The sequence below is a fragment of the Pecten maximus genome, chromosome 17 (genome assembly GCF_902652985.1).
Source record: "Pecten maximus chromosome 17, xPecMax1.1, whole genome shotgun sequence".
NCBI classification, from domain to species: domain Eukaryota; kingdom Metazoa; phylum Mollusca; class Bivalvia; order Pectinida; family Pectinidae; genus Pecten; species Pecten maximus.
Genome location: NC_047031.1, coordinates 8,896,651 through 8,924,583, shown reverse-complemented (window position 1 = coordinate 8,924,583; position 27,933 = coordinate 8,896,651). Strand labels below are relative to the sequence as shown.

The 27,933-nt window shown below is 38.7% G+C and overlaps 1 protein-coding gene across 1 annotated transcript; it reads right to left on the bottom strand.

Moving 5' to 3' along the window:
* Positions 1–24: 24 nt before the first annotated feature.
* On the bottom strand, positions 25–27,827 carry LOC117315681. Its single transcript, XM_033869979.1, has 16 exons — positions 27,550–27,827; positions 14,646–15,338; positions 13,946–14,364; positions 13,096–13,830; positions 12,330–12,570; positions 11,850–12,102; positions 11,070–11,213; positions 10,824–10,870; positions 8,287–8,973; positions 7,626–8,059; positions 6,865–7,511; positions 6,296–6,377; positions 4,275–4,509; positions 3,564–3,816; positions 1,845–1,985; positions 25–969 (listed from the first exon to the last, which is right to left on the bottom strand). The coding sequence occupies exons 1-16, from the start codon at positions 27,599–27,601 to the stop codon at positions 834–836; spliced, it is 5,199 nt and encodes a 1,732-aa protein (XP_033725870.1). The 5' UTR covers positions 27,602–27,827; the 3' UTR covers positions 25–833.
* Between the last annotated feature and the right edge of the window lie 106 nt (positions 27,828–27,933).

Genomic DNA, 27,933 nt, shown 5'->3' with positions numbered 1-27,933 from the left:
AAGAATATTCAAGAATGAAAACGCTAATGTTCGTTTCAATTTATTTTCATAATTAACCAGACACTAATACAATCAATATATCACATATAGGTTAAATATGGCACACATTATTTAAAATGCGTCTGATTAAATTACAAATTATACGGCGTTTCTGTGTAAATCACGTGATGTTTTAATGGATGACATGAAAATCGTAGAGATCACGTGAGTTTGTGGAAATGTGGTGTTTCATTGGATGTTTGAGCTAATTACGTGACGTTTGCGTAAATCACATGACCTTAGTGTAAATCACATGGCTTTAGTGTACACGTATATTACATGACTTTAGTGTAAATCACATGACTTTAGTGTAAATCACATAACTTTAGTGTACACGTATATCACATGACTTTAGTGTAAATCACATGACTTTAGTGTAAATCACATGACGTTAGTGCAAATCTATCACTTCTTTCTAGGGGAAGTCATGTGACGTTTCATACATCACGTGACAACTGTTCCAGAGTTTCTATAACTCGTTTGATGCCTGAGTTTATCACGTGACGTTCGTGTAAATAATACGACGTTTGCGTAAATCACGTGATATTTGATGTAGTATCAGACGAGTTGTGTAAATCCCGCGGCATTTCTATAAATCTTGTAATATTTGAGTAAATCATGTGACGTACTTTGTGATAATGACGTAACGTTCAAATTATAATTGATTATGCCCGGATCCTTGGGACGCACAAAACTCACTACGGCTGACGGGTCATCATTGCCCGAACTATGACTCAGAGAGTTCGTTACAAAGCTCGCTCTGCCAGACGGGTTGCCATTTCCGTTGCTCTATCTCAAACATAGTTCACCGCCATCACGACAAGGGTCATTAGAATACTGGTGACGCTGACGAGAGGCGAAGATCCGGATATCTGGGGCGATACATCCTTCAGTGAAACGACGCGACTGGAGCGTCGGGAGTCGGCCGACCTGTAATGATAAAGTCAGAGTTATCTCAGGTTTAAGGGTATTGATATCAAGTTATGGTGACAGAACCTCAGAACTGTTCAAATGGTTTAACAATATTACCAGTATTCAAACACAATTCTCTTTATGTTTCAAGCAACTATTGGAGAGAACATTCAGACATTGTAATAACCCAGTGGAGTTAATTACAATGTTTAATTTGGGTATGTATGGTAAATAATTGTACTTTATGACATTATTTTGAAAATCACAGACGGCGTTGTAGTAATTGCGGTTGATGTTCATTTACCTCTGATCTGAAAAAACACAAATTAAATCAATTGTGTCAGGGCCAATACCATGTGATATCTATTATAATGGGGTCAAGGGCATCGTCGGTACAAAAGTGATCTGTCTTCACATACATTATATAACTCCAATCAATCCCTTGTGGGCACTTACACAAACAATCTCGTATTCATGAACGATATATGAACCAAATCTGGTGACCTGATTGGCTCCGTTGAAAAAGTCTTCGGGAAATCTGACCAATCAAAGATGTCGTTTTTATGTTCTTTGGTCTGTTAGGCAAGATAATAACCGTGCCGACGCATGGGGGCAGCTATCTTGGTACATGTATACGTTTCTACTTCTACTTTAAAGGCGAAGAAGAGCTCCATATAAAAAGCATTTTTATTGAACAATAAACTATGAATATTCATGTCTAACCCAAGGTTTGCAAACAGGTGTTCCTTGCAGGTAAAACGAGTGAAACATATAGAGAAGACTACGTGCGGGGTCGACGATGTAGCAAGGGAAAATACAGATAGATGTAAATCACAAGTAGCATAAAAACATCAGTTCATATATGGATCTGAAGGGCATTTGATAATACTTACTTCGTCCGTAACATAAGTGATGACCCCGCATTGACCTTGCTTGACCTTTTGACTTCCTTCCACGTTTTGCCGTTGTCAGTACTGACCTCTATCGGAAGGCCAGGGAAGGCCGAGTTGACCAATAATTGTCCATCCTTAGACCTGTCAATATCAAAATCGTTTTCAACCATATTTTACCTTTCGTCTTTCATAAGAACAATATAACCGTAGCTATTTAAAATTACTATATCTTGAAATCATTAAATTATACAGATAGCAAGCTTGCCAGGATTAGTCCCCTGTCTGTATGTCAGATAGTAAACTTGCCATGATTGTTGGCTGTCTGTATGTCAGATAGCAAGCTGGCCGTGATTGGTGGCCTGTCTGTATGTCAGATAGTAACCTTGCCGTGATTGGTCCCCTGTCTGTATGTCAGATAGTAAGCTTACCAGGATTGGTCCCCTGTCTGTATGTCAGATAGTAAGTTTGCCATGATTGGTGGCCTGTCTGTATGTCAGATAGTAAGCTTGCCGTGATTGGTCCCCTGTCTGTATGTCAGATAGTAAGCTTACCAGGATTGGTCCCCTGTCTGTATGTCAGATAGTAAGCTTACCAGGATTGGTCACCTGTCTGTATGTCAGATAGTAAGCTTGCCGTGATTGGTCCCCTGTCTTTATGTCAGATAGTAAGCTTGCCATGACTGGTCCCCTGTCTGTATGTCAGATAGTAAGCTTGCCGTGATTGGTCCCCTGTCTTTATGTCAGATAGTAAGCTTGCCATGATTGGTCCCCTGTCTGTATGTCAGATAGTAAGCTTGTCAGGATTGGTCCCCTGTCTGTATGTCAGATAGTAAGCTTTTCAGGATTGGTCCCCTGTCTGTATGTCAGGTAGTAAGCTTGCCAGGATTGGTCCCCTGTCTGTATGTCAGATAGTAAGCTTGTCAGGATTGGTCGCCTGTCTGTATGTCAGATAGTAAGCTTGTCAGGATTGGTCGCCTGTATGTATGTCAGATAGTAAGCTTGCCAGGATTGGTCCCCTGTCTGTATGTCAGATAGTAAACTTGCCATGATTGGTCCCCTGTCTGTATGTCAGATTGTAAGCTTGCCAGGATTGGTCCCCTGTCTGTTTGTCAGATAGTAAGCTTGTCAGGATTGGTCGCCTGTCTGTATGTCAGATAGTAAGCTTGCCAGGATTGGTCCCCTGTCTGCATGTCTGATAGTATGCTTGTCAGGATTGGTCCCCTGTCTGTATGTCAGATAGTAAGCTTACCAGGATTGGTCCCCTGTCTGTATGTCAGATAGTAAGCTTACCAGGATTGGTCACCTGTGTGTATGTCAGATAGTAAGCTTGTCAGGATTGGTCCCCTGTCTGTATGTCAGATAGTAAGCTTGTCAGGATTGGTCCCCTGTCTGTATGTCAGATAGTAAGCTTACCAGGATTGGTCCCCTGTCTGTATGTCAGATAGTAAGCTTGTCAGGATTGGTCCCCAGTCTGTATGTCAGATAGTAAGCTTGCCAGGATTGGTCCCCTGTCTGTATGTTAGATAGTAAGCTTGCCAGGATTGGTGGCCTGTCTGTATGTCAGATAGTAAGCTTGCAAGGATTGGTCCCCTGTCTGTATGTCAGATAGTAAGCTTGTCAGGATTGGCCCCCTGTCTGTATGTCAGATAGTAAGCTTGCCAGGATTGGTCCCCTAGCAATTATTGATTATACTTCAGCAGATTCGTAAAACAATACTTACATGCCCCCTGGAGGCGGTACTCTGTAATGAACACCCATAGAATCAAGAGTAGATAACTCCCGATATCCTAGGGAATTTGCAAATTTTATCCAATCCTCCTTCTGCCCAGCGGTTCTTTCTGTCTCGTCCTCCAAGTCTTCCCATGATGCTTTGTGCCACGCTCTTTCCGCAAGAGCCAACAAGCGCGGGAAAATCATGTGATCCACCTGTTCGTCCGTACGGACAGTTTCCCTCCACAATTGTCCTTGTATACCTGCACCACAAGAACGCATTGCTTACCAAGGCCATAGACAGGGACGTGTAACTACAACAATTTATTGACTTTGGTGCAGATCTCAGAGGTTTTCCGCGCATATTTCTTTTACTTACCGTCGATGTTCCCGGGTTTCTGAGATCTGGTGTCACGTACATAATTTCGCTAGCTTACCCTCAATTATCTATTGTTTCTGAGATATGGGGGTCCGCACATATTTCACTAGCTTACCCTCAATTATCTATTGTTTCTGAGATCTGGTGTCCCGCACATATTTCACTAACTTACCCTCGATTATCTATAGTTTCTGAGTTCTGGAGTCCCGCACATATTTCACTAGCTTACCCCTGATTTCTGTGGTTTCTGAGATCTGACTTCCCGCACATATTTCACTAGTTTACCCCCGATGTTCTATTGTCTCTTAGATATGGTGTCTCGCACATAATTTTTGAACTTACCCTCGATGTTCTCTGGTTTCTCCAGATCCACACACTGAGGCCCCGCACACATATCCTCCGGAGTCACTGGTGCCCCTGACACCCTGACTTTGGCGTTGGAGTAAATGTTATCGGGGATGTAGCCAAACGTCTTTCGAGTGTCCGTGTAACGGGTGGCCCAGTAATACCCGCGCTCCTCTGGGTCAGGTTCGTACGGATGATCAAAATATAGATGTGTCGCGTGAGCCAACACCACCTGGTGAGTTAAGGTTCATGTTAATAGTAAAACAACCGATATTTTACCAGATTTGGTTTATTTTGTTTAACGTCCTATTAACAGCCAGGGTCATTTAAGGACGTGCCAGGTTTGGAGGTGGAGGAAAGCCGGAGTACCCGGAGAAAAACCACCGGCCTACGGTCAGTACCTGGCAACTGCCCCACGTAGGTTTCGAACTTGCAACCCAAGGACGGAGGGCTAGTGATAAAGTGTCGGGACACCTTAACCACTCAGACACCGCGGCCCCATTACCAGAATGAAATCTTTATTCTGTTGCGATTGAACAGAAGTAGCTTGATCAATTGTCCATGTGTATCATGGCTGTCTTGATTTTGACAATTAATTTGTTAAGCTACCTGTAAATTTCGGCAAATCATGCGTAAATTACAAGTTTTAGGAGAACAAAGAAAACTCATGTGGATCAGGCATATTACGCTAAATAACCATGTCGTTATGGTCACAAGTGTCTATAGGAGGTAGTGAGAGCGTTTGTGTGACCAGATTTTACTGTAAAAGTATGAATATCGATTCTCTTTTGACCTTGAAATGCAAATGGCGGCTGTGAATTATATAAAACAATAAAGAAAGGCATTTCAATCTTCAAAAGAGCTCCTATCAGGCACTATGGGGAACTCTGATCATAGCAAGTAGTCCGTCTTTAGGAAAACTAGTTCAACAGCAGAGTTTGAGCGAAAATATGCAGATTTCTGAAAATAGCCCAAACTCCACATTCCTATTTAACTACACTCAGATGTATGAATCGTATCCTATATGGACATCTTTGATAACTGAAATGCCTTCCTATATGCCATATTTGTGCAATATAATTCATTCCTTATATTTCTAATGTTTTTTTTATTTAATAATTTGACCTCTGTCCTTTGTCTACCGCCCAAAACACAACAATTTAAATATTTGTCCTCAAAACATCTTTCTTACTATGATCAGATATATCTTAAAAGTATGATATAGGAGCATTTTTTATTGATTGAAATGCCTCCCTTCATGCCATATTTGTGCAATATAAACAGACGCCCTTTCATCTCAAGGTCAAAACGATATAAGTGTTTATACATATACATGTACGTACATAAAGTAAAATCCGGTCAAACAAACACTCCTATTGTTTTCCATATAGACACTAGTGAGCATACCGACATTGCTATTTTTCGGCATAGCCGTATAATTTTCTTTTGGTCCCGGATATGACGCGACAGGTGGCGTTACTGGTCAAGATGAAGTTTGTGATTGGTCAATGTAGCGGTAAATGCAAAATGCAGATATGCAGTAAAAACGAAATATAGGTAAGATTGAATGCCAGCTGAATAAATGGATGTATCTTTTCAAATGACACATTAATAAAATTATATTCCTGTTTTAAATGCAGTCTCATTATCACCAAAAATGATTCAAACTGATATAATTTTGTTTTCGCATTAAATCGTTGATTTATTTCGTCAGCAGTTTTACATTATAACCACAGCATTAAAACTATGCCGATTATCTTTTTTAAAGATATTTCTTGTTGGGTTTGTAATTTGTATGACTTCCCTGCTACATCTTACCACAGTAAAAACTTTTAGCAGTTTCAGCAACTTAACGATGCTTTTGAGAAACTACATAACCAGACAAACATTTTGGTATTTCATGGCCAGTTTTGAGTAATTTTGTACATATCTATTTATTTTTAAATTCAAGATTATTCTTTATATAGAACTCCCTTAAGAAAATTCGTGAAAAGATGAAATCTGAACCTTTTCCTTACCTTGTAACCGGAATTAGCAAGACGGTAAGCTCGCTCGCCGACGCCCCATTCCCAAACATTGTCCCACGCATAGCCGTATACACTGAAACGTATATGTATACATACTTAACAAAGATGGCTTTAGTGTCAACATTTCCTCTTGTTCTCAATAAAAGTCGCAACAGGGCTTTTAGTTTTCTTATGTTTAGGCAGATTTAGATATGGACCTGATATACTCAAAATGTCTTGCGGTGAATTTGACATGAAAACAAATACATTTTTGTATTGACCTGAATTTGACCTGAATTGACATGTAGACATTTTGCCAGCACCAAAGGTTAATAGTTCTTGTACACTCTACAGCCTTACAAGAGCATTGCGTATGACTCAGGGAATTCAAAGATTAAGGTATTTTGTAGGAACTAAACATTACTTATGTAGGGCAATAGTTTAAAGTCATGTTTTGTCAATGCAAGGAACGATTCCCCTTTTAAAAAATGTAGTTTTTTATGAATATATGCCAAGGTCGAGTAATAAAACAGGATCGAGTAAGTAATGAAGGTAGCAACTCTGAAAATGACCTCACTTACTTGATATTATTCGGTAGTTTGGTTCTATCATATGGGTCTTTTCCTTCCATCAATCCATCCTCCCAAGCACCAGTGTTAATGCCACGTGTCGCCACCTGATTGGCGATTCTGGCTGCGAAGTACCCCTTTAGGTCCGAGACACCTCTGACGTCATTTTTCCTTGCTATTAAAGTTTTACAGGCAGAGGAGTTCACCCACGCGCCTCCCGCTACCTCGTCTCCTCCGAAATGGAACATCCGCAGCGGCTGGATGTTTTCGTGCATTTTCATAGTTTCTGCAATCACGTGATCTGTGAATTTGAAGGTGGATTCGAGACAAGGATTGATAGCATTATCAGTATACATTTGAACGCTGAGGTACTGAGATTGATCGCCGATCTCTGTAAGTAAGTACTCATTAGCAGCAGTTGCGTTGGTCGGAAATTTCAACCGGCGAGCCTCCATGCTTTTAATGGCCGCACGCGCATGTCCGGGCATGTCAAACTCCGGAATGACCATGATATGACGTTGTGCGGCGCTTGTAAGTATCTCCATATAGTCGGTCACATTGTAATATCCGGAGCCGGAAGTGGACGTATCTGGTCCAGAGCCAAGTTGTGGTAAGGTACAACGGACTTCGTCTTCATCATGACATCGATTGGCGCCAACCTGAGTAAAACAAAGGTGCATTATGGGTATTTATAGTGGCATGACATTTAAACACACGTCACGGACATATTATAATGTATTTCGTAAACCAAGATTCCGGGGTGATTTACTCACCTCGGTCAGTTCCGGTAATCCAGGTATTTCCAATCGCCAGCCCTCGTCATCAGACAGGTGAAAATGCAATCTGTTCATTTTATACGTTGCCATGACATCAAGCAGATTTAAAACTTTCGCTTTTGGGTAAAAATTTCGTCCAACATCCAGATGCATACCTCGATATTTGAATCGAGGACCGTCTATCACAGTGCCATTCGGAAGTTCTCTTCCGGTCTCCGTAAGGCGCGAGAGTGCACGAAGTGTTTTCATTGCGTAAAATGCGCCTGCACTCTGATTGGCTGTTAACAGGATCATACTATTGGCGGAAATAATCTCTACTTTGTATGCTTCCGAATGTACAATGTTGGAGCCCTGGACGATTACAGACTCCTTGCGGTATGCGATGTACTTGTCTGTGGGTTTGGTGTTGACAATGGAAAGGCTTAACATATCTGTGGAATAGGAAAGACAAACATTTTATAAAAGAGAGCTTGGCATCGCCTGATTACATCCCTAAACAATTAATTCACATCGATTAATTTGTAAATGACAAAGTTTCAAATTACCATGTTTGTTTTTTGTTTGTTTGTATTTTTTCTCAAGAAGATGTCAGGCCTTTCTTATACACAATGACTATCATTATGTATATGTATGGCTGTGAAATACGTGAATGCTGTACCTGCTAGGCTAATTGCCTCCTGTGGGAAGTCCGTCGAGTTGACTACGACCCAGTCAGCCGTGACAGTAACCTTGTCAGTGTCTGTCAACATCTCAATAAGTGGGGTTGGGATTAGGCGTTTTCCGGCAGTACCCATATCTGTGACGTCAGAGTTTATTGCGTACCGCGTGCGGGCAAGGAATGGGTCATACTGATCTTGTGGGTATCTTTTCCATTGATGTTTTGTTGGGAAATCTCCAACAAACTGCAATGTTTCCCCACCCGTAGATTTTATGACTTTGCTAACCATTGCTTCATCTCCAACGAACATGTTTGGCATAAAGTCTGTACGCGCTACCTGCCAATATTTGGCCTCGTACAAGATTGTCACAGTCTGTCCTGGCAAAATTGGCTGGAAGGACGTTGCTGGAGTCAACCTGTACAAACTTCCGCCCATATGGAACAATCTCAAGCCGTTTATCTCTATGCCTTCTGGGTAGGGGAATCGGTTTGGTTCAATAAGACGAATGCTTTCAAAATAGACGTTCCAGCTTGACGCGCCGATGGGACTCCCTCCTATATTGTTCAAACTCAGCCTCATTCTGACACTCACATCGTTCTGAAGGTTATCGACGACTTCTAGCTTGACATCTAGGTTATCGGCAATAAAGTTGATCTCAGTTTGATCGGCCGGTTTGAGAACTGGATCTGTTAGAACAAAGAAATAAAACAATTGTTATGGCATTGTTCCGATAAGTATAAATTTTCTATTTGTCTGCTTGTTCTCCAGTTGACACTCTGAGTACCTTCTTCAGAGTTTACTTCTCCATCGACCTACTCTGCGCATGTCCAACTTATTCCGCTTTCTATCATAATAAGTGGATGTTTTCCAACTCACCAGACTTCAATTAACCATTGCAACTGTTGAATAACAAACAGTCTACACCACATATACCACGGTAGAAGCCGTAAATGCGTTTTGATTGGATACGTAAAGGACACATCACGCGGTCTCGGAAATGATAACGCACACAAAGTAGTCCGCTATTGTCATTCTAAGAATTATTATTTATTACACTCAGGGAACATATTAATTTCAACATATTTCTAAAATTGTTAGTATTTTCTATTAATTAGCAGTATTCATATTAAGGTCATGTACTAAGCAAAAATTATATTGTGAAAAATATTCGTTGATAATTCATCCTCAGAATAGCTTTTCTATATGGTAGAAACTAATTTTTATTTTTCACTTTTGTTAGTTATTTTTTGGAAAGTTACAAAAGTACGTGCTTTAGCGAATCCTTTCTGTAACTTTTGATAAATAACTAACTCGAGTGAAAGAAATGCCATCTACAACAACCAGTCGCTGTGTCACCTATATTTACAAACTGCTATTTATGATATAAAGACGGGGTCTGATACATTACATGTGTCGACTGTTGTAACAAACAGGAAGTTTGCAGAAATTACTGTAAAAGGGGTTATTTTCGCGGGGGTTAATTTTGCGATTTCACTATGTTGGGGTTATTTTCGCAATCGATCCACCTTCACAGGTTTGTATTTCGAGATTATGCAAATTGATATCAAAATAATACGCGTGGGGGAAATTTTCGCGATCAAAAGGACTCCGTGTACTTAGCGTAAATGTCCCCTTCGCGTAAATTTCCACGTTTACAGTAAGTTGTTTTGCAACAGAATATCTGAATTGCAGGTTGGGGAACGATTTCTTCTATTTCTGAATGTCTGAATTATGATGCATTGGTCCTCGACATCCTTTAAAAAGAACGTAATTTGGCAAGGTGACCTCAGCTACAATGAGTTTAAGCGAAAAGTTTAGATCTCACTGTTTCAGTATAATGTTAGTAACTATTGTACCAGAGCATTTGGAGTTGTAAATCCATCTACTTACCAACCCAAACATGTCTCTATCAAATATAAAATTCGAGAGTTGTAAATTTAGCTATAAAACCAAGCTTATATATAACCCATACGTCAATATCAAATATAACACTCGAGGGTTGTAAATCAAGTTGACTGCCAAACACAAATAGTTCATATATAACTCTTACGTTACATCAAATAAAAAATCAAGTACAGCAATATTATATCATATCACACTACGTGACCTGTGATTTACTGAGGCAGTGGTGCCAGTGAAGGGTGATCCGCGCCGAATGGTGATTTCCACCGAATGGCGACCCGCGCCGAATGGTGATTTTCGCCGAATGGTGACCCGCGCCGAATGGTGATTTTCGCCGAATGGTGACCCGCGCCGAATGGTGATTTCCACCGAATGGTGATTTCCGCCGAATGGTGACCCGCACCGAATGGTGATTTCCACCGAATGGTGATTTCCGCCGAATGGTGATCCTCGCCGAATCATCATGAGGTGATATGCTCAGAAAGGATCCTAACTGAAAGTCAAACCTTCACAACTACTTTCCAAATTGTCTTGTGCATTTCTACTTTTACGCGTGCATATTCGTCCTAGATTGATGGTCTGTATGTTTATTAAAAGTACGTTACCCTATGACGTAACATATCTACAGTCTTACCTGGCGTCACTGTGACCTCCCTACTGACCCTAGAACCATTAGCCGACCTGGAAATCAAAAACAATTGATCAGGTATAAATATAGGAGTCTACCCCAAAAGTTTACCGTTTTGTTTCAATTAAATTCATTTCATTTTGTGTATAACCGAATGTTGATAATGTATTGTATCAAAATTCAACGAAATCCCGTTATGTAAATGTCCCTCAACTGACCAATGATAGGCCTGGGATACCAAATGTGTCGTACCTGCTTCTTAAGTATAATACGTCACTACCGTTGAAATGTATTCCCTGCACTGGCGATGGTAACCACCCTGATTGGTCAGGGCGTCTGTACTCTATATCTAGCCCTTGGAACGTAACTGTCGGCTTGACAACGCCATTATTTACCCTGTAATCAGATTAATCACGTGACCAAATTCCAATTAATAACTTATACGCATTTTTACATATAATAAATATAGAATGTTGCTGCAATCTCATTGTTTATATTAATGATAAGATAAATCTTTAATCGTCGGTGTAGGAAAAGATCAGCTACATTATGTAAAAATATGCTTCTTCAATCTCTTTTGCCCAATTCCCTTGCTATGAAAAGGCAATAAAATATGTTTAAATCAAAAGTCTTTAATCAAAGGGAAAAAACAAACTTACTTCTATTTATAGAATGTACAGTCAAACTATCTTCGCGACCTTGAATACCTAATGATTTTCAATTGTGACACTGTTTATACCCGAACAAAACATTTCACACTATTATATTATTGAATTAAATGACAAACTCTAATAGGCGACAAGTGAGTGTCGTCGAAACGTCAGACCTGTCTTTATGAAGTGACTAGAATTTTCACCCGAGCTCATGCTCAAGTACTGCTGCCTAGATTAACATCAATCATTTGTGTCTGCATTACGGACAAAACCAGATCTCTAAGTTTATCAGGGTCAACGGATCACCTTTATTCCGGAAATGGAGTATATGTTGAGTTGTCAATTAGATATATGTCATCAAATTTAATTATTACTATACCTAGCCCCGGGTGGAGGGACGCGGTACTGGATGTTCAGAGCATCCAGACGGCTGAGCTCTTTTGTTCCCAGACTTTGTGCAAACAGTTTCCAGTCCGCCATTATGGCCGACTTCCTTTCTGATTCGTCATCAATGTCTTCCCATGATGCCCGGTGCCAGCCTCTTTCCGCCACAGCCAGAAGACGCGGGAAAACCATATAGTCAAAGAGCTGGCTGGAGAGTACAGTCTCCGACCACAGATGTCCCTGGAGACCTGGAATGACGTCACAGCGAAAGGTATGTTGATAAAAATAAAAGGCGGCAATCTACATTCAAAGTTGTAAGAAATACCACCCGTTACTCTTTTAGAATTACAGTATCAAATGTCACTTAATTTGATTTTATTTCTATCATTCTTGTCACCTATAATTTCTTTTGAATCTCACATGTTACTCTCACTGCCATACCCGTCTTCTCACCCATCACACCTTGCCAACTTACCTACGATATTCTCGGGTCTCTGTAACGGTGGACACCCAGCATTATGTTTCCCACAAACCTCCGCCTTTGTGTATACCTCCCCTGATCTTTTGACGTCGACATTTTTGAACAGGTCACTTGTAACGTAGCCGAATGTTTTAAAAGTGTCTGTGAACCTTGGTGCCCAATACAATCCCCTCTCCTCCGGGTCGGGCTCGTACGGATGGTCGAAGTACAGATGGGTCGCGTGTGACAGCACCACCTAGCGGAGAAATTGAACAGTCTTTCATATTACAACATATCCTGTTAGATTCTGACTAAGTTATTTATTTTCAGTTGATATTCCAAACTTTCGTTGCTAGACCTATTTTCATGAAGCGAATTCTCAAGTGCTTCTCATGGTAAAAATTGTCTAAAGCTGTCTATTAGGTAAATTGCTTATAGATGCCCATCATAAGGTCATTCTCGTACATCAACAGAACCAAAGAAAAAAGATCAAATTCTCCCGATGAAGAAAAAAACATAGACGAGTCTTGACAAAAGGACCGCTGACAAAATAAATGGGAAATATATCGTTTGTGCTTTGTTTCTTCTCTGTTCCCAACAAAACAAAGCACACACACACACACATATGAAAATATTCAAATGTGCAGAAGTCCAGGAATTATGCTTTGCCTTATATTGATGTAAGCGGTGGGCCACATTCTTCACATATCTTATGTCCTATTGGCAAAGTATAAAAGATTAATTTTAGTCGACATTTTCTGTCCCTACATAAAAGCCTTACCTTGTACCCCTCATTAGCTAGGTTGTAAGCCCGCTTGGCGGCGCCCCACTCCCACACATTGTCCCAAGCATTGGCCATGATATCACCGTTCTGGAACATGTCTCTACCAAAAGGATGCCCTTTTCCATTCATCCACCCGTCTTCCCAGCCTGACAATACCAGACCATGTTTAAATGCTAGTTCTGAAGTTTTGTTTAGGAAGTAGAGTTTGAGTTGTTTGGAATCCTGACTGGGCGGAAGTACGGATATCAGGTTTTTACAGGCTGTGGAATTCACCCACGCGCCTTGTGGGACTTCGTCTCCGCCATAATGGTACACTCTCAATGGCTGTCCGGCCTGGTCATGCATGGATTTTATCTCATCCATAACCTTGGAAATGAAACTGTAAGTGGAATCAATGCAAGGGTTGATAGCGTTGTCCGTAAACATCTGTACTGAGAAATAACGTGACTGGTCATCTGGGTCAATTAAGCGGAACTCAGACGCGGCTGTCAGGTTGCTGGTCTCAAAGTTCCGAAATCTCTTCTCCATCGCGATGATAGCCGCACGAGCATGTCCAGGCGTATCAACTTCCGGAATGACCTCTATGTGAAGCTTATTCGCGTGCCGCACGAGGTCTATGTAGTCTTGCACAGTCAAGAATCCTGAACCGGAAGTAGTCTGGTCCGGACCTGAGCCCAGCTGTGGTATGAGGCATCTGTCCTCATTGAGATCATGGCAACGTTTGGAAGCTACCTGAAATTGGATTTTGACACATGTATATTGCATCCCATAATAAATAAAATGGCGTCTCCTCCAATAATTGAAGTGTATCATTAAAAAGAAGAGATAAAGATTAACATATGTATACCTCAGTTAGTTCCGGAAGTCCTGGAATTTCTAACCTCCATCCTTCGTCATCAGCAAGATGGAGGTGTAGTTTGTTCAGTTTGTAAGTGGCCATCGCATTCATTAATCTCATCAGGTCGTTCTTATCATGGAAGTTCCTGGCGAGGTCTATGTACATTCCTCGAAATTCAAAGTGAGGCTCGTCCGTGATTACAACATCCGGTATCTGCGTGTTACTATTTCCAGCCAGAAGACTGGCAAGTGTTTGACAGCCATAAAAAATACCGGTCGTTTTGATTGCCTTTATAGTTACTGTTTCGTCCTTAATGTTGACGGCGAGTATGTAACCCTCTTTAGAGACGGAGAGTGTCGAGTCCAGTTCAAGAAAAATTGTTTTATTTATTTTCTCGTGTTCGGAGCTAAAAGGTAAATCAATGAGACCTGGAAGCAGAAAATTTCAGTCACTTTCGTTATATTATCTTACAGTAGTTATATAGAATAATCATTGTCATGCTGTACTCTATATCGACAGTCTTAAAAACAACTGTTCTGAAAAATTCACAAACCTATCTAAACCATACCTACAACGTAATCCTGATAACTGTTTAAACCATAGTTCAACGATAACCTCCAGAAAACATCTCAATATGGAAATATTATGTGTGATTAGATATCTTACTGACATTTATCATGCATTGTATGTGCACCGGAAACATACTTACTTGCTAGATATGTCCCCACTGTGGTTGGTACTCCACTTCCGGTTCGTATTTGCCACGCTCCGGACCGCACATTTAATAATTGACTGCTTGTAACTGTGATCTGCTTTGGTGTAGGTAAAACGTTATGTTTCTTTGGTGGTGTTTCCGGTTCCGGTCCGTACCTGGTGGACCGATCACGTGACGTGAACGGATTATACCGATCTCCTCCATACCGCTTCCACTGTCTAACGGAGGTAAAATCCTCAACAAAGCGACTTCCGAACGCCGTACTGTTTATAAGTCTACTATCTAACCCGTCAGAAGCTATATACCAGTTCGGTGGAACATCTGACCTGCTGATAGCCCAGTTGTCACCGAAAAATTCGATAGTCCTTGTATTCATCGATTCTATGCTGGGAAAGTCGGATGTCGGCGTCATACCAAAGAGACATCCAGTCACGTGATGTAACGTGACCCCTTGACCCGGTACTTCGTATCCTTCAGGGCGGGGTAAATGTTCACCCTCCAACATGAAAAAGCTATAAAAGTATATAGTCCAGTTATCTCCCCTGATTGACTGGTTTCCGGTGTTTTTAAAAGTGACGATAAATTTGTGTTTCCTTCCATTATATTCAAGGTTGTCAGCGACCTTGACCTTGATTTCAAGGTTGGAGGATATATAATCTAGGTCAGGCTGCAATACGGCGTAAAAACCTGGAATAGACAATTTAATTAATTAACTAACTAAAATGGTTCAGTTACTATGGAAACACAGGATAGTCAAAACATCTTGGATTTGATATTGATATTGGCAGTACGCAACTATGGCAAGCCGTTTGGGTTTTTACCTATTGAAATGAAGATATCTCTCTCTATTTAATTAAAGATATGTCTATTTAAAATGAAGATATCTCTATTTAATTAGAGATATCTGTAATTTAAATAAAGATATCTCTATTTAAATAAAGATATGTCTAATTTAAAAACAGATATCTCTATTTCTACTGAAAATAGAGATATCTTCTTTTAAATTACAGATATCTCTATTTCAAATTCAGATATCTCTATTTGAATTACAGATATCTTTAATTGTAATTGAGATATCTTTATTTTGAATAGAGATATCTCTAATTCAAATACAGATATCTCTAATTCAATTACAGATATCTCTATTTAAATTAAAGATATCTCTATTTGAATTAAAGATATCTTTAATTTTTATATTAATAATGATATCTTTATTTTGAATACAGATATCTGTATTTAATAGGTAAAAACCCAAACGGCTTGCCATACGCAACAGGTATACAGTAAAGATATGTGAGGTAATGTGGTTGATATGGTTACATCTTATAATAAGAGCGCAGCTCATCGCGCCCGAAGGGCGCGAGAGCGAAGCTCTCTTTAAGACAACACGTGTATAAGCTATATTTCCAATCAAATATATACCCCTTCAACATTGAAATCGTGTCCCGCGGGAAAAGTCGCGCGCCTCCAGTAGAGGCAGCCATGTTTGAAATCTCGTTCCCTACACGACGAGATCTGACTAATTTTTCTCTCGTCGAAACAAATAACTAAAGTTAGTTCAAATTACTTAATTTTTGAAATATCTACACAACCCATGTCAAAGGCCTGATTCATTTAAAAATTACCAATGCGAATTTTGCGAATTTGATTGGCTTGAGATATTTCGTTGGTTACCTAAATCGGAACCCTCCCTGTTTCAATGGTGATCTATTTACTGATCAAATTGGATGCGAGAGTAGAATAAGAGGTTATTTTGCTGCATATGTGCCTTACATAGAACAGTTTTTAATTGTATTATCTTTAGATAACAGCATTGTTAGCACAACTTTCCATGTTACAACCGAAAACCCTGACACATTACTGACTAGAACATCCCATTCAGAATGGTGCTGTATTGTCGTCAAGCGTGACGTCATAAAAAGTCAACGTCAAAGATTTTGCCACTGATTCCCGCGCTTTCTCAGCGCATATATTTTATATGAATTGAAGGCAAAGCCTTGGGAGAGCGCAGCTAGTTATAATTAATGACACAAACTTAGTAACGATATTAGTAATAACATTAACACTAGTAACAGGAGTGTGACATTTTCTACTTATTAAAATGGTTTGGTTTGTTACATTATATTTAATTCATGATCAAAACAAGTCGTCAAACTCCTGTGATTGAACTGATATAACAACAAATTCAATGATTCTGTTGAAATACTTACAGTACTTATGTAATGGTTTCTGATTCATGATGATGAGTCCGTCGACAGTATACATGGGTCTATCATGATGTATATAACAGTTTAGTTCATGCAAGGTGTCAAGACATAGTGGAGGTACTTTTCTCTAGTGTGCGTTTTCGCATGATGATGTTATGCACAATGAATTTAAAATATTGGTGTTGTGCGAAACGACCATCCTTGTACCATAAAAGATGATCCGCCCATTCAGACATGGAGTGGCATGTGTGAGGACGATTGATGTAAAAATCTGCAGAGGCTGTCGGGAAAAGACTTGGAAATGCTAGTGTAAAGAAATATTTTGTTGTAAATTCGGATATCGGCTTATCCCCTCTTGAAGGCCAAGGTATATTGATAACATTTTTCTTTATCCTGACGGGATCATGGTCGGGACCAATGACTTCTTGCAAGACTTCTTCCACTTTAGATTGAATGTCTACTGCTGGCTCTGGAAGCATAACACATGAATCACTTAGTCCATCTGTTTGGCCTGGGTTTGTTTGATCCTCAGCTGGACCTTTATCGCCACTGCAATGCGGGGATTCCACGTCCAAGTCTTGCAGGTCGATATCGCCATCCAGTGGAAGAGTGTCCAAACGCTCATTGCTGATGATGATGTCATTGTAAGCAACGTTGTTCTGTTTCAGCCATATTAAAGCCTTTTGGACGTTGTAACGCCTGACGCGATAGTCTTTGTTTGATCCATTTTTACCTTGCTTCTTTACCTTAATGATATTGATTTCTGAAGGTAGTTTTGGGAGTATTTGGGCAGGCTCATTCACCTGTTGCGGAAATGTCACGCAGTGGCCATTTGCTGCAATCCCACCATGTTTTAATAGGTGAACATTTATTGCAGGTGATATTCTGCAGATGAGTTGCTGCTCAACTACGGTCAATCCTTTCAGTTCCGGTGGAATTGGGCCAGGGTCCATGTTGTTTTGCATGGAGAACATTTTTACTCGGTTTACATCTTTACTGCAACGACGACATACGTCAGGTCCGCCCATCTTCATTTCCAGTCTCCGTTCATTGCAAATACAACAGAGTGTGAACTTGTAAGCCATTTGTTGTAACTCAAACGCTCTTGTGGCGTCCATTGCCAAATTGTAATGTGCATCGTCACTTAACGGAGGGGGGTTGGGGATATCGCTGAGTTTTATACCTAATTTTGTTTCCGTCCTCTTCAGGACTTTTGCGTATTTTTGTCTTTGTGAAACACGAGCATTATTTGTTGTACCGAGCTGATAATGTATGCCCAGTTTTCTGCATTTGTACTGCAAATCTTCTAACAATGGGTCATACAGGGTTGCATTGCTACTGTCAGAACCAGAAATACATGTAGGCCTACCTGCTGTTTTTGCCTTTTTTGTACCGATTTTATCGTTTTTCTGTAATGCTGGCCGTTTCCTTTCGTTATGGTTTATGGTTCTACTACTTACAGTCCGAGTCTGAGATGTTTGTGTGTTTTCGTTCAGATTGCTTTCAGGTATATCTTGTCTTGTCATGAGCATGTAATGGTTGTTTGAAAGTAGTATGTTGATAGTGCTTGAATTGCCATCTACGGTGTAGGACTCCGTGTTGTAACATGGAACATATTGACCTGATATTTCGTCTAACTTTGTACCTTGTAGATGCACCTCTATGTTTGTGTTTAAAATGATTGATGCAACTTTGACTTCGACTGTTGTTGCCCATCCATTGTTTTGTATCATTTTTTTGTGGTATTGGCTAGGGTGTATAACCTCAGAGCCATGGCAAATAGACACCAGATCTTTCCATTGTGTCCAATTTGAAATGACATATGTACATATTTCATGCCAGTATGTATGAGGGTAATGATTGGATGACAAACCCAGACAAAGGCAATGGAAAAAACAATTCCCATCCCCAGGAACATTTTGAATTGTAAATCTACTGTCTTGTATTTGGACGATACGTTGGTCATTTTGTCTCTCAGTGGTAGATCTATTACTATTTTTTGCATTTCTTTGTATAGATATTATTTGTCGCTGTTCAGATTCCACACTCGACTTTACATAAGAATGGTCGTTATGAGAATTCAACCTGAAATTCACTTTGGACAGAGTTTTGAAATAAGAATGGTCACTTAAAAATCCGGACATTTTCAGGCAATTGGCGCCAAAAAAGTCTAGTAAACACACAATGAATATTTACATGTTTAAATCTGCCTGCTTGAATTTAGAATTAATATTATACCCGGTTTTAAGTTTAAGACAGACTGGCTTTATTTCATAATCTACCTCTAATTAGATCAAACATCTAGCCTACATTGCATTTTTTTTTCAAATTAAAAGGGAGGCCTTGTTATTATTTTAAATTCAACTTTTAAAAGTGAAAATTACAAATATTTTTTTCGACAATAGTCTATTCTGGGCAAATGATCACGTGAATTTTCATCTTTACGTACAGTACATAGGTCCTACATATCTTATAGACTAGCTACACGCATTGTAAGCTTAATCTCCAGCCGTCCGCGCGATCGGCAGTAAAGTTAGTCTAAAAATTTTAAGCTTTGAAAGTGAATATTTTCTACTTGAATTCTATGCCATTTCTCCTGATAAATTTGGCAAAATAATTGTTGTTATTATTGATTTAAACTGTATTGATTGTAAGTTAAAACTCCATTTTGTTTACATGTACGTGTATATAGACACCTTGCATGAACTTACTACACTTGATATGCTATGGGATAGGCCCGACGTAGATTTCTATGACGCTGGGTTAACCTGCAGTCGTCTGGCGAATATTGTCGTCTGCGACAGGAAATTTAGTGTGCAAAGTAAAAATAAAAGTATAGAATGTATCTAAGTGTTTTAAAATTTCCATTCTATCATAAAATTTATTTTTGCGACAATGGCAGTTCAAGCGCATCACAATTTAGTCGTCTGCACTTAGCGTTCCTATTTTTGGTAACAAACCAAATATTTTCATCCAATCAAATTCGCCGATTACATTCATGTCATCAGTCATAACAGAAATGGAAGATAGTCGGTATACCGGCGGTTAGGCAGTTTTTATATCAATATGTAAAGAATGAGGTAATTTTTAGTGAATATCGGTGAGGTATGTCGATCAGAAAGAAATGGATCAAGTCTCACCATACAGGTAACGAGAATTAAAACATGGCTGCCTGCATGGAGGCGCGAGACTTTTCCCGCGGGACACAATTTCAAAGTCCAAGGGGTATAGGATTGTATTGGACTGTATTGCTTACACACGTGTTATGGTTAGTAGAGCTTCGCTCTACGCGGCCTTCGGCCGCGTAAGAGCTGCGCTCTTATTATCTTTAGATAACAGCATTGTTAGCACAACTTTCCATGTTACAACCGAAAACCCTGACACATTACTGACTAGAACATCCCATTCAGAATGGTGCTGTATTGTCGTCAAGCGTGACGTCATAAAAAGTCAACGTCAAAGATTTTGCCACTGATTCCCGCGCTTTCTCAGCGCATATATTTTAAGAGTTTCGTCTTCCAGATGTCTGTGAAATATGTGATAATTTAAGGGAAACAATTGATTCAATATCTTCTTTTTTTTAAGTGGACGTAGACTGTATTAACTGCAGTAACTGTTCCATTTTACTTATCCTAAAAAAATCAAAACTTGTATTTTATTAATAAAACTTCATAATTAGAAAAATCTTACTGTGTCGACCTCTTTACACCCTGACCTTAAATTACTAGATACATTATATACGTATTATGATTAACAAGGCATCGTGAAAAATATATAGCACAAGTTATCATTGTACAGTGTGTATCAAAACATTTATGAATGAGGAGATTCCATTCTATTTGTATTAGTCTAACTTTCCAAAAGCTATATGATGTTCTATTACAAACCTCAACGTTATAGTTCTCATTGTCTTGGCATACATTGAGGACGTTAAGTATACCAAAATTCCCAGGAGAAAACAGACTTAGTCATTTGTTTCTTTGTGTGGAAAATGAAGCCTTTAAAAAACTCGATGCATGTTTATAATATATCTCATATAATAGTCTAAGTGAGTGATTTTGCTTCTTGTTATTTCAACCACAGACTTAGATATACATACTAATATATGTCCGTGCTTCTAAAACAAAACAAAAACAAAACCCAAACAAATACACGCATAAAACAAAAGATAATATACATATAAGTCGCAAGTTTTAATTGTAAATAGTTTATATAGTGATACAGTTGCCTTCTGGCCCTTTAGCTCAGTCTGTAAAGCGGCTGACTAGCAAAACCGGGGGTCGCGGGTTCGATCCCGGTGGAAGCACACTACATATGTACTTGTTTTTCTGTTACTGTAAGCTATAGGAAAATGAGAGGCTTCGTTGGGGATAAACCTCGGTTAATGTGTGTTCGGGGCAGGTTTTAATTGTAAATTAGTGTACATAGTGATACGATATATTTTTGTTGTTGTTTAATTAACAGTCTATATGTATTGGTTTAGGACCTAATATTGGCCTAGCTTGTACATAGCATACTTTGCAGACGCGTTGTGTCATTATTTAAAATAAATCCCCCCCTCCCCCCCACCAAAAAAAATAAATAAATAAATATCTGAAAATTCTCGGGTCCCTGTGTTTCCTTCTTGATTAACGGTAAGTCAGGTGATTATAGCTGCGCTCTTCTAAGGCTTTGCCTTCATTCATATTAATCGTACTCAGAGTGGTGAAAGCTGTCTCTTTATTTGAACACTTGTACAATGTAACGGACACAATCCTACTGTCGTATTCATAAGTCTGACACGCCATTACTTCCTAAATTGACATTGACTGTATTCAAGATCACTCAAATGCTTGCATGTTACATATACATTGGGTAGTACTAATGTACTGATAATCTTGACGTGATTATACATGTACATGACACCTACCATTATCAATACTATACAGACACATTCATACGTATAGTACCTATGACCGTTCGACATATAGATTTTTAAGGCATTAACCGAGATTCTAAGCTATCAGACCAGCGACATGCATTGAAGTCAATTTTAGAATGATTTTTAAATTTTCAAGGACATTTCTTTTCGTCAACATTGACAGGCCAATACAATCAAGTATTCGTTTCTTTGATAACCTCTGACAACATTTCATACAATGTATTGGCGGGGTACTGGTGTGTTGTTAATGTACGACAGGGCCACAAAGAAAATGTCAAATTGGGGTGACACTTTAAATAGAAATGTAAAAAACAGAAACAATCTTATCTGTAAAAGGTAAAATGATATCAGCGCCCAATTTTGAAATAAAACCTAACATAATTGTTTGTTTACCGTAACCTGACTAAAATGTTCACAAGTAACATGACTGTTTGTACACCGTAACCTGACTAAATTGTTTACTCGTAACATGATCATTAAGTACCTGTATATATCTGGTACAATTTAATCAAAACAATAATGTCAACACCGTGGTTTTAGTTTCTCATTTTCCCGGAGGTACCTGACAACGCTCTCGCGATTATCAGTGAACAGGCTTCCAGTAAACACTCATGACTGTCTGTCCATTAAAATAAGAATTTTGACCGCTGACCGGACACTGACTTTACTTGTTGAGATTAACCCTAGCAATAGGCGGAGTCATGTAGGTGGTAAACCAGTAACTTAGGCCGACAGAACACTGACTATAGTCGGTGAGACGAAACCTAACAAAAGGCGGGGTTATGTAGGTGGTACACCAGTAACATAGGCCGACAAAACACTGACTTTACTTGTCGGGATTAATCCTAGCAATAGGCGGAGTCATGTAGGCGATAAACCAGTAACTTAGGCCGACAAAACACTGACTATAGTCGGCGAGATGAAACGTAGCAAAAGGCGGAGTCATGTAGGCGGTAAAACAACTAACTGCTTAGGCCGACAAAACACTGACTTTACTTGTCGAGATTAATCCTAGCAATAGGCGGAGTCATGTAGGCGGTAAACTAGTTAAGTAACTAACTAATGCCGACTAAACACTGACTTTAGTCGGCGAGATGATCCTAGGCAGAGTCATGTAGGCGGTAAACCAGTAACTTAGGCTGACAGGACACTCATTATAGTTTGTGAGGCTGTATTTGATGCATGACTCCGCCTATCGCTAGGTTTCGTCATACCAACTATAGCAAGTGTTATGTCGACCTTAAGAAGTTACTGGTTTTTTGCCTTTATGACTCCTCATATTGGTAGATTTCGTCTCAATTTTGAAGTCATGAAGGTGGTAAACCCGTAACTTACTTTTGTACCCTGTATAACATACAAATCAACTGTGCTTTGATACATAGTTCAAGAAGGCTCCAGTGCCGAAATCGACCGGGGCCCAAAGTACAGTAGTACAAAATCCTAGTCATTTTATACAAGTAGATTTATATGCAGTCCAACGTACATTTGTAACATTATGAAGGTATACATGTATCTTTACACAAACAGTATACGTAATAATGCGTACGAGTGTCGTTGCAACGTTTCAAGACCGACTGGTCTGACTGACTGTGAGCGATATCATGTTTACCTCTACGTCTATGTGACGAAATGGTAACTATATAGGATCGTTCGATGGGTCATCTCGTCTATCGACTTTGAGTGTATAAACACACTGTACCGAATTGGCTACTGATCGGGTGTATACATTATCTCTGTCCCGCTTGGGTCAGTAATTAATCGTCAAGGTGACTTAACTGGTGGGCCCCCTCATCTCTGTTCATGATTTTGGTTTTCCTGATTTTGATGGCTTCTTTGATTTTTCTTTTCGATACAGTTTGTAGATTTTCGCTCACACAGTCAGTCATAGCTTGACCAGTCGGTCTTGAAACATTGCAACGACACTCGTTAAGTTAAGTATACTGTTTGTGTAAAAATATAAAAGCATATTATGTTTTTGGATCAAGGGACGATTTACTCCGAGATGCCTTATATGTTTGGTCATTCGATATCTTGGTACCTTATAAGCCACGCCCATTTTTGTGTTAGAAACTGGTACTACCCCCTGATGTATACAATGTATGTACAATACTTATATCGATATATGATACCACGTACAGATATAGTCGTATGTAAATGTTATAGTCTACGCTGGATATATCGTCAGATACCAACGGTTGATTGCGCAACACTAGGCGAATGACCGTAAGCATCCTGGAACGAAACATTATTACCACGGTTTACCCGTAAGCAATATATTAGCCTATCATCCGTTTATCTTCTGTTTTTGCTTTTTAAAAGTAAATAATAATGTAAATATGATATACTGTTTGAATAATCCACACGTACGTCACGAGGACTGGATATCCTTATAAAAGTTAGTGTAATTGTAACTCAAGAATACTTTCGAGTTAACTTGGAGGTCCCGGTTGTACTACGGTAAACTTCGAAGATGCAATATTGATAAACAATGTTTGCACATGTCCTACATTTTAACAGAGACATAATTTATATGTCTCTGATTTTAACAAGGTGCGAAGAGAGTTTTGTACGCGGAGTGTTTTTAATTCTAGTGGACTAGTACTTCGGATATTTTCCATACATGGAAGAGAAATTTCACAATGCTAGGTTTTATCAGACAAAAGCATGAAGAAAAAAAAGAAGAAAACCTAACAGACAGTTAGGTTTGCTACTGCCGCACGATGGCGCCACCTGATCAACTTGCAGTTACATTGCCTCCAGATTGAATAAGTAGTACCCTGTTCTCTGGTATAGATCATTTGTTTTACCGGTGAAGTAAAAAAGAATGTGTTAATTATATATAAATATATATCAACGTCATTTTGTATTCTCTTCTTTGAAAGCCGACATCTAGTTCTGTAAATAATTCTTACTATATCTCAAACTGAGAGAATATGACGTCATGATTTCCATTTCAGCATTCTTTCAAATTCTCGTATTGTCCTCTATTTTAGGAAATACGAAAGTCCCAGCTGTCTAATAAACCCGTCCGAACAATTACCATGATATATATAATAGAATCCATTTTTTACTTAGACAAGCGTCATTCGCCGATACCTGCATTAATATGGCGAGGTATTGCTATCGGAGTCCGGGAAGGCCAAAATATTTAAGCGAATAGATATCAGAGATATTCCTGTGTATTAAATGTTCAAATATACCAGCTTTTAAAGGGACGTCACGGTAAAAACGTTGTTATTTTCATTGAATGTACGTGTTTTGTGCTTTTGGACATTCTTCTCTTTGTTGCGGAAGCCTTAACCGTTTTCAACCGCGGTCGATTCACGCGGGACGCTATTTTTGTTTTCAATAGTTGTAGTTTGTTTTGCGCATGCGTTATATCGTGTGTGACGAAAAATTTACATATCCAGACTATTGATCATCGAATTGTGAATTGATTACCTTTTCTTAATTAGTAATTAATGGTTTTATGTACAGATATCATCAACAGCGAATGGTCATTGTTCATAAGGTTATGTTTTTTTTTGTTTTTTTTTTAATATATATGCATTATTATGAAAAGAAACTACAAAATAAAAACTGGTTTACCGTGATGTCCCCTTAATAAGAATCGTTGTTTACTATTAAATCTGCTTATGTGTGACGTTACTATAAAATAACATTATTTAGCATATCCTACTAGTTGAAACCACTTCCTGAACTGAAATATGATAGCTGGATTAGTTTCTCAATTTTCTAGTCCTTGATTGGTCGAGTGTTTAACCTTTTTACCTTAACAACCAAGCTCACCTAGAGGAATTCGATAACGTGGTTCTACGGGTTATCTCCATACGATTGTTTGATATGTATATATATCCCTTGGCGTTATCGGCATGGTACTAACATTAAATCCTATTGGCAGGTGGGCACTTTTAGTTTTAAAACAGTCCATGTACTCTGTCAACAATACTGACACGATTATACCCGTCCTATATTGCTTTCTTCTTTTCATACTTTCAGAAACTGGAGGTTTTTTTTTTGTTTTTTGTTTTGTTTTTTGTTTTGTTTTGTGTTGTGTTGTTTTGTTTAATTTATTTATCTATTTTTTTAATGTTTTTTTATGTTGTTTTTTTAATATATATTTTTTTTATTTAATTTAATTTTGTTGTTGTTGTTGTTTTTGTTGTTGAAACCTACGTGGGGCAGTTGCCAGGTACTGACCGTAGGCCGGTGGTTTTTCTCCGGGTACTCCGGCTTTCCTCCACCTCCAAAACCTGGCACGTCTTTAAATGACCCTGTCTGTTAATAGGACGTTAAACAAAAACAATCCAAACGAAAGTTTAAAAGTGTTATTCAAGTCTTTGTACACCCTTAGTTGGGGGCACACTGAAGAACGGCAGGAGGCCGACATTTTCTAGAAAAAAAGTTTTCTTCACAGCTCATTTGTTCACATCAGCTTGAAGTCTTAGTGCGAGAGAGATGTTCAGATTTTGTCATTCTATTTTCATTTCAAAATATTTAATTGTTCCATAATTCATTTATAGTACATACAATTACATAAAGATAAACATTGTATATATAAATGGATTTGGCAGCAGGCTAAGCTTAAAAGTTATATAACTGTGCATATTACTTACAATATATATAAATATATTGATTCTATAAGTCTTTAAATGTTATTCTATAATCTATACCGAAAGCTATATCACTCCTACAATTTATATTTTATGATAATAAGGTTAATATCAAACAGCCCTTTATTAAAGGAGCATTCCTTTGTTTATGTCGTCAAAATTAAACTTATTAGAAAGTATGTATTTTTTCAAAGTAGCAAAAGTTATAATCTTTACATTAATACGGCAGTTTTTCTCTCAAGATAGACAAAAGTTCTTCGTGTATTAAGCCCTGAAAATTCTTAATTCGACCCGAAGTATCACTAATTACCGCAAATACATACGATATTTGTATACGATACACGTTTTTCTTGTATATTTCATTGTTTATTTCATTACTTGTAGACACAAACACTCATATAATTATCGTTCGGACTTGATTTCATAGATAGAAATTGTGCATGTTTCTGATGTCCGAAGGAGAGTATGACCCTTTAATACAGCTCTAGGCTAATGGTCACTGAATGTCAATGTATTTTATGGACGCAAATTATCTTCTGTTTTAACATCGCCAACACATCAGGGACATGGATTGTTTTAATCGTTTGTGATAAAAAAAACCCAGATAGGTTAATTAGTTAATCTTTTTTTTTCTTTCTTGAATCGATAAATTCTGATAATCATGTTTAACAAATTTTATTCATGAAATTTATTTTTCATTTGTTTAAAAATTTAAGATTCATTGTCGCTAGCCTACAGTTTGTATTCCAGTACAATATTAACGAATTTGTGTGTGTATTTACCTAAAACAATGACGTAGCATATTCTTGGAACAGTTTAGATTGCTATGACGTCAATGAGCCACAGACCACTGATGATACACCTTTAAGGTCTAGTATATATGTCGAAATTGTGAATAAGAACGACATCGGATGAAGGAAATATCGGTGACATTTCAATAAACTTCAATAATCCGGACAGCAATGATATTGTAATCTAGATTATTTTGTTGCGCGAGTTTCCTCGTATTCTGTTGTTGTTTTGTATAAGTTAATAAAGGTACTTCAGTACGTGACATGATATATAGACAATACATATGTATATTATACCACTCTTAACCTACATATAGGCGCGAGGCATGTACAGGTAATATTTACTTAGTATATATTATTACTTACTTGGTATGATGGTCAGAAGCCAGACCAAACACGCGACCACCTGGACATCCATTATCTCTTATATAACACGTGTACTACGTTATCATTAGTACGGCGGGGCTCGTACCCTTGGATTCCACTGTATCCGTACTCAGAGGTATACCTGCTCGGTTGATAGCGACTGTCTGAATGAAAGTTTTAAATAATCTTCGTCATGAGCTTCTTTATTGGTGTTGTGTAGTTTACGACATGTTGGCAGTCCGAGATCTCGTGTATACAGAACTGGCGACTTGTTCTGAAGTCAGACTTGTCGCTGCACACCTATTGTTTGGAAGGAGTAACTTTAATGACTTATAATGTATGTGGTCTGGTATTGTTATCGAACGCGAGATTTGCCCGAGGCAA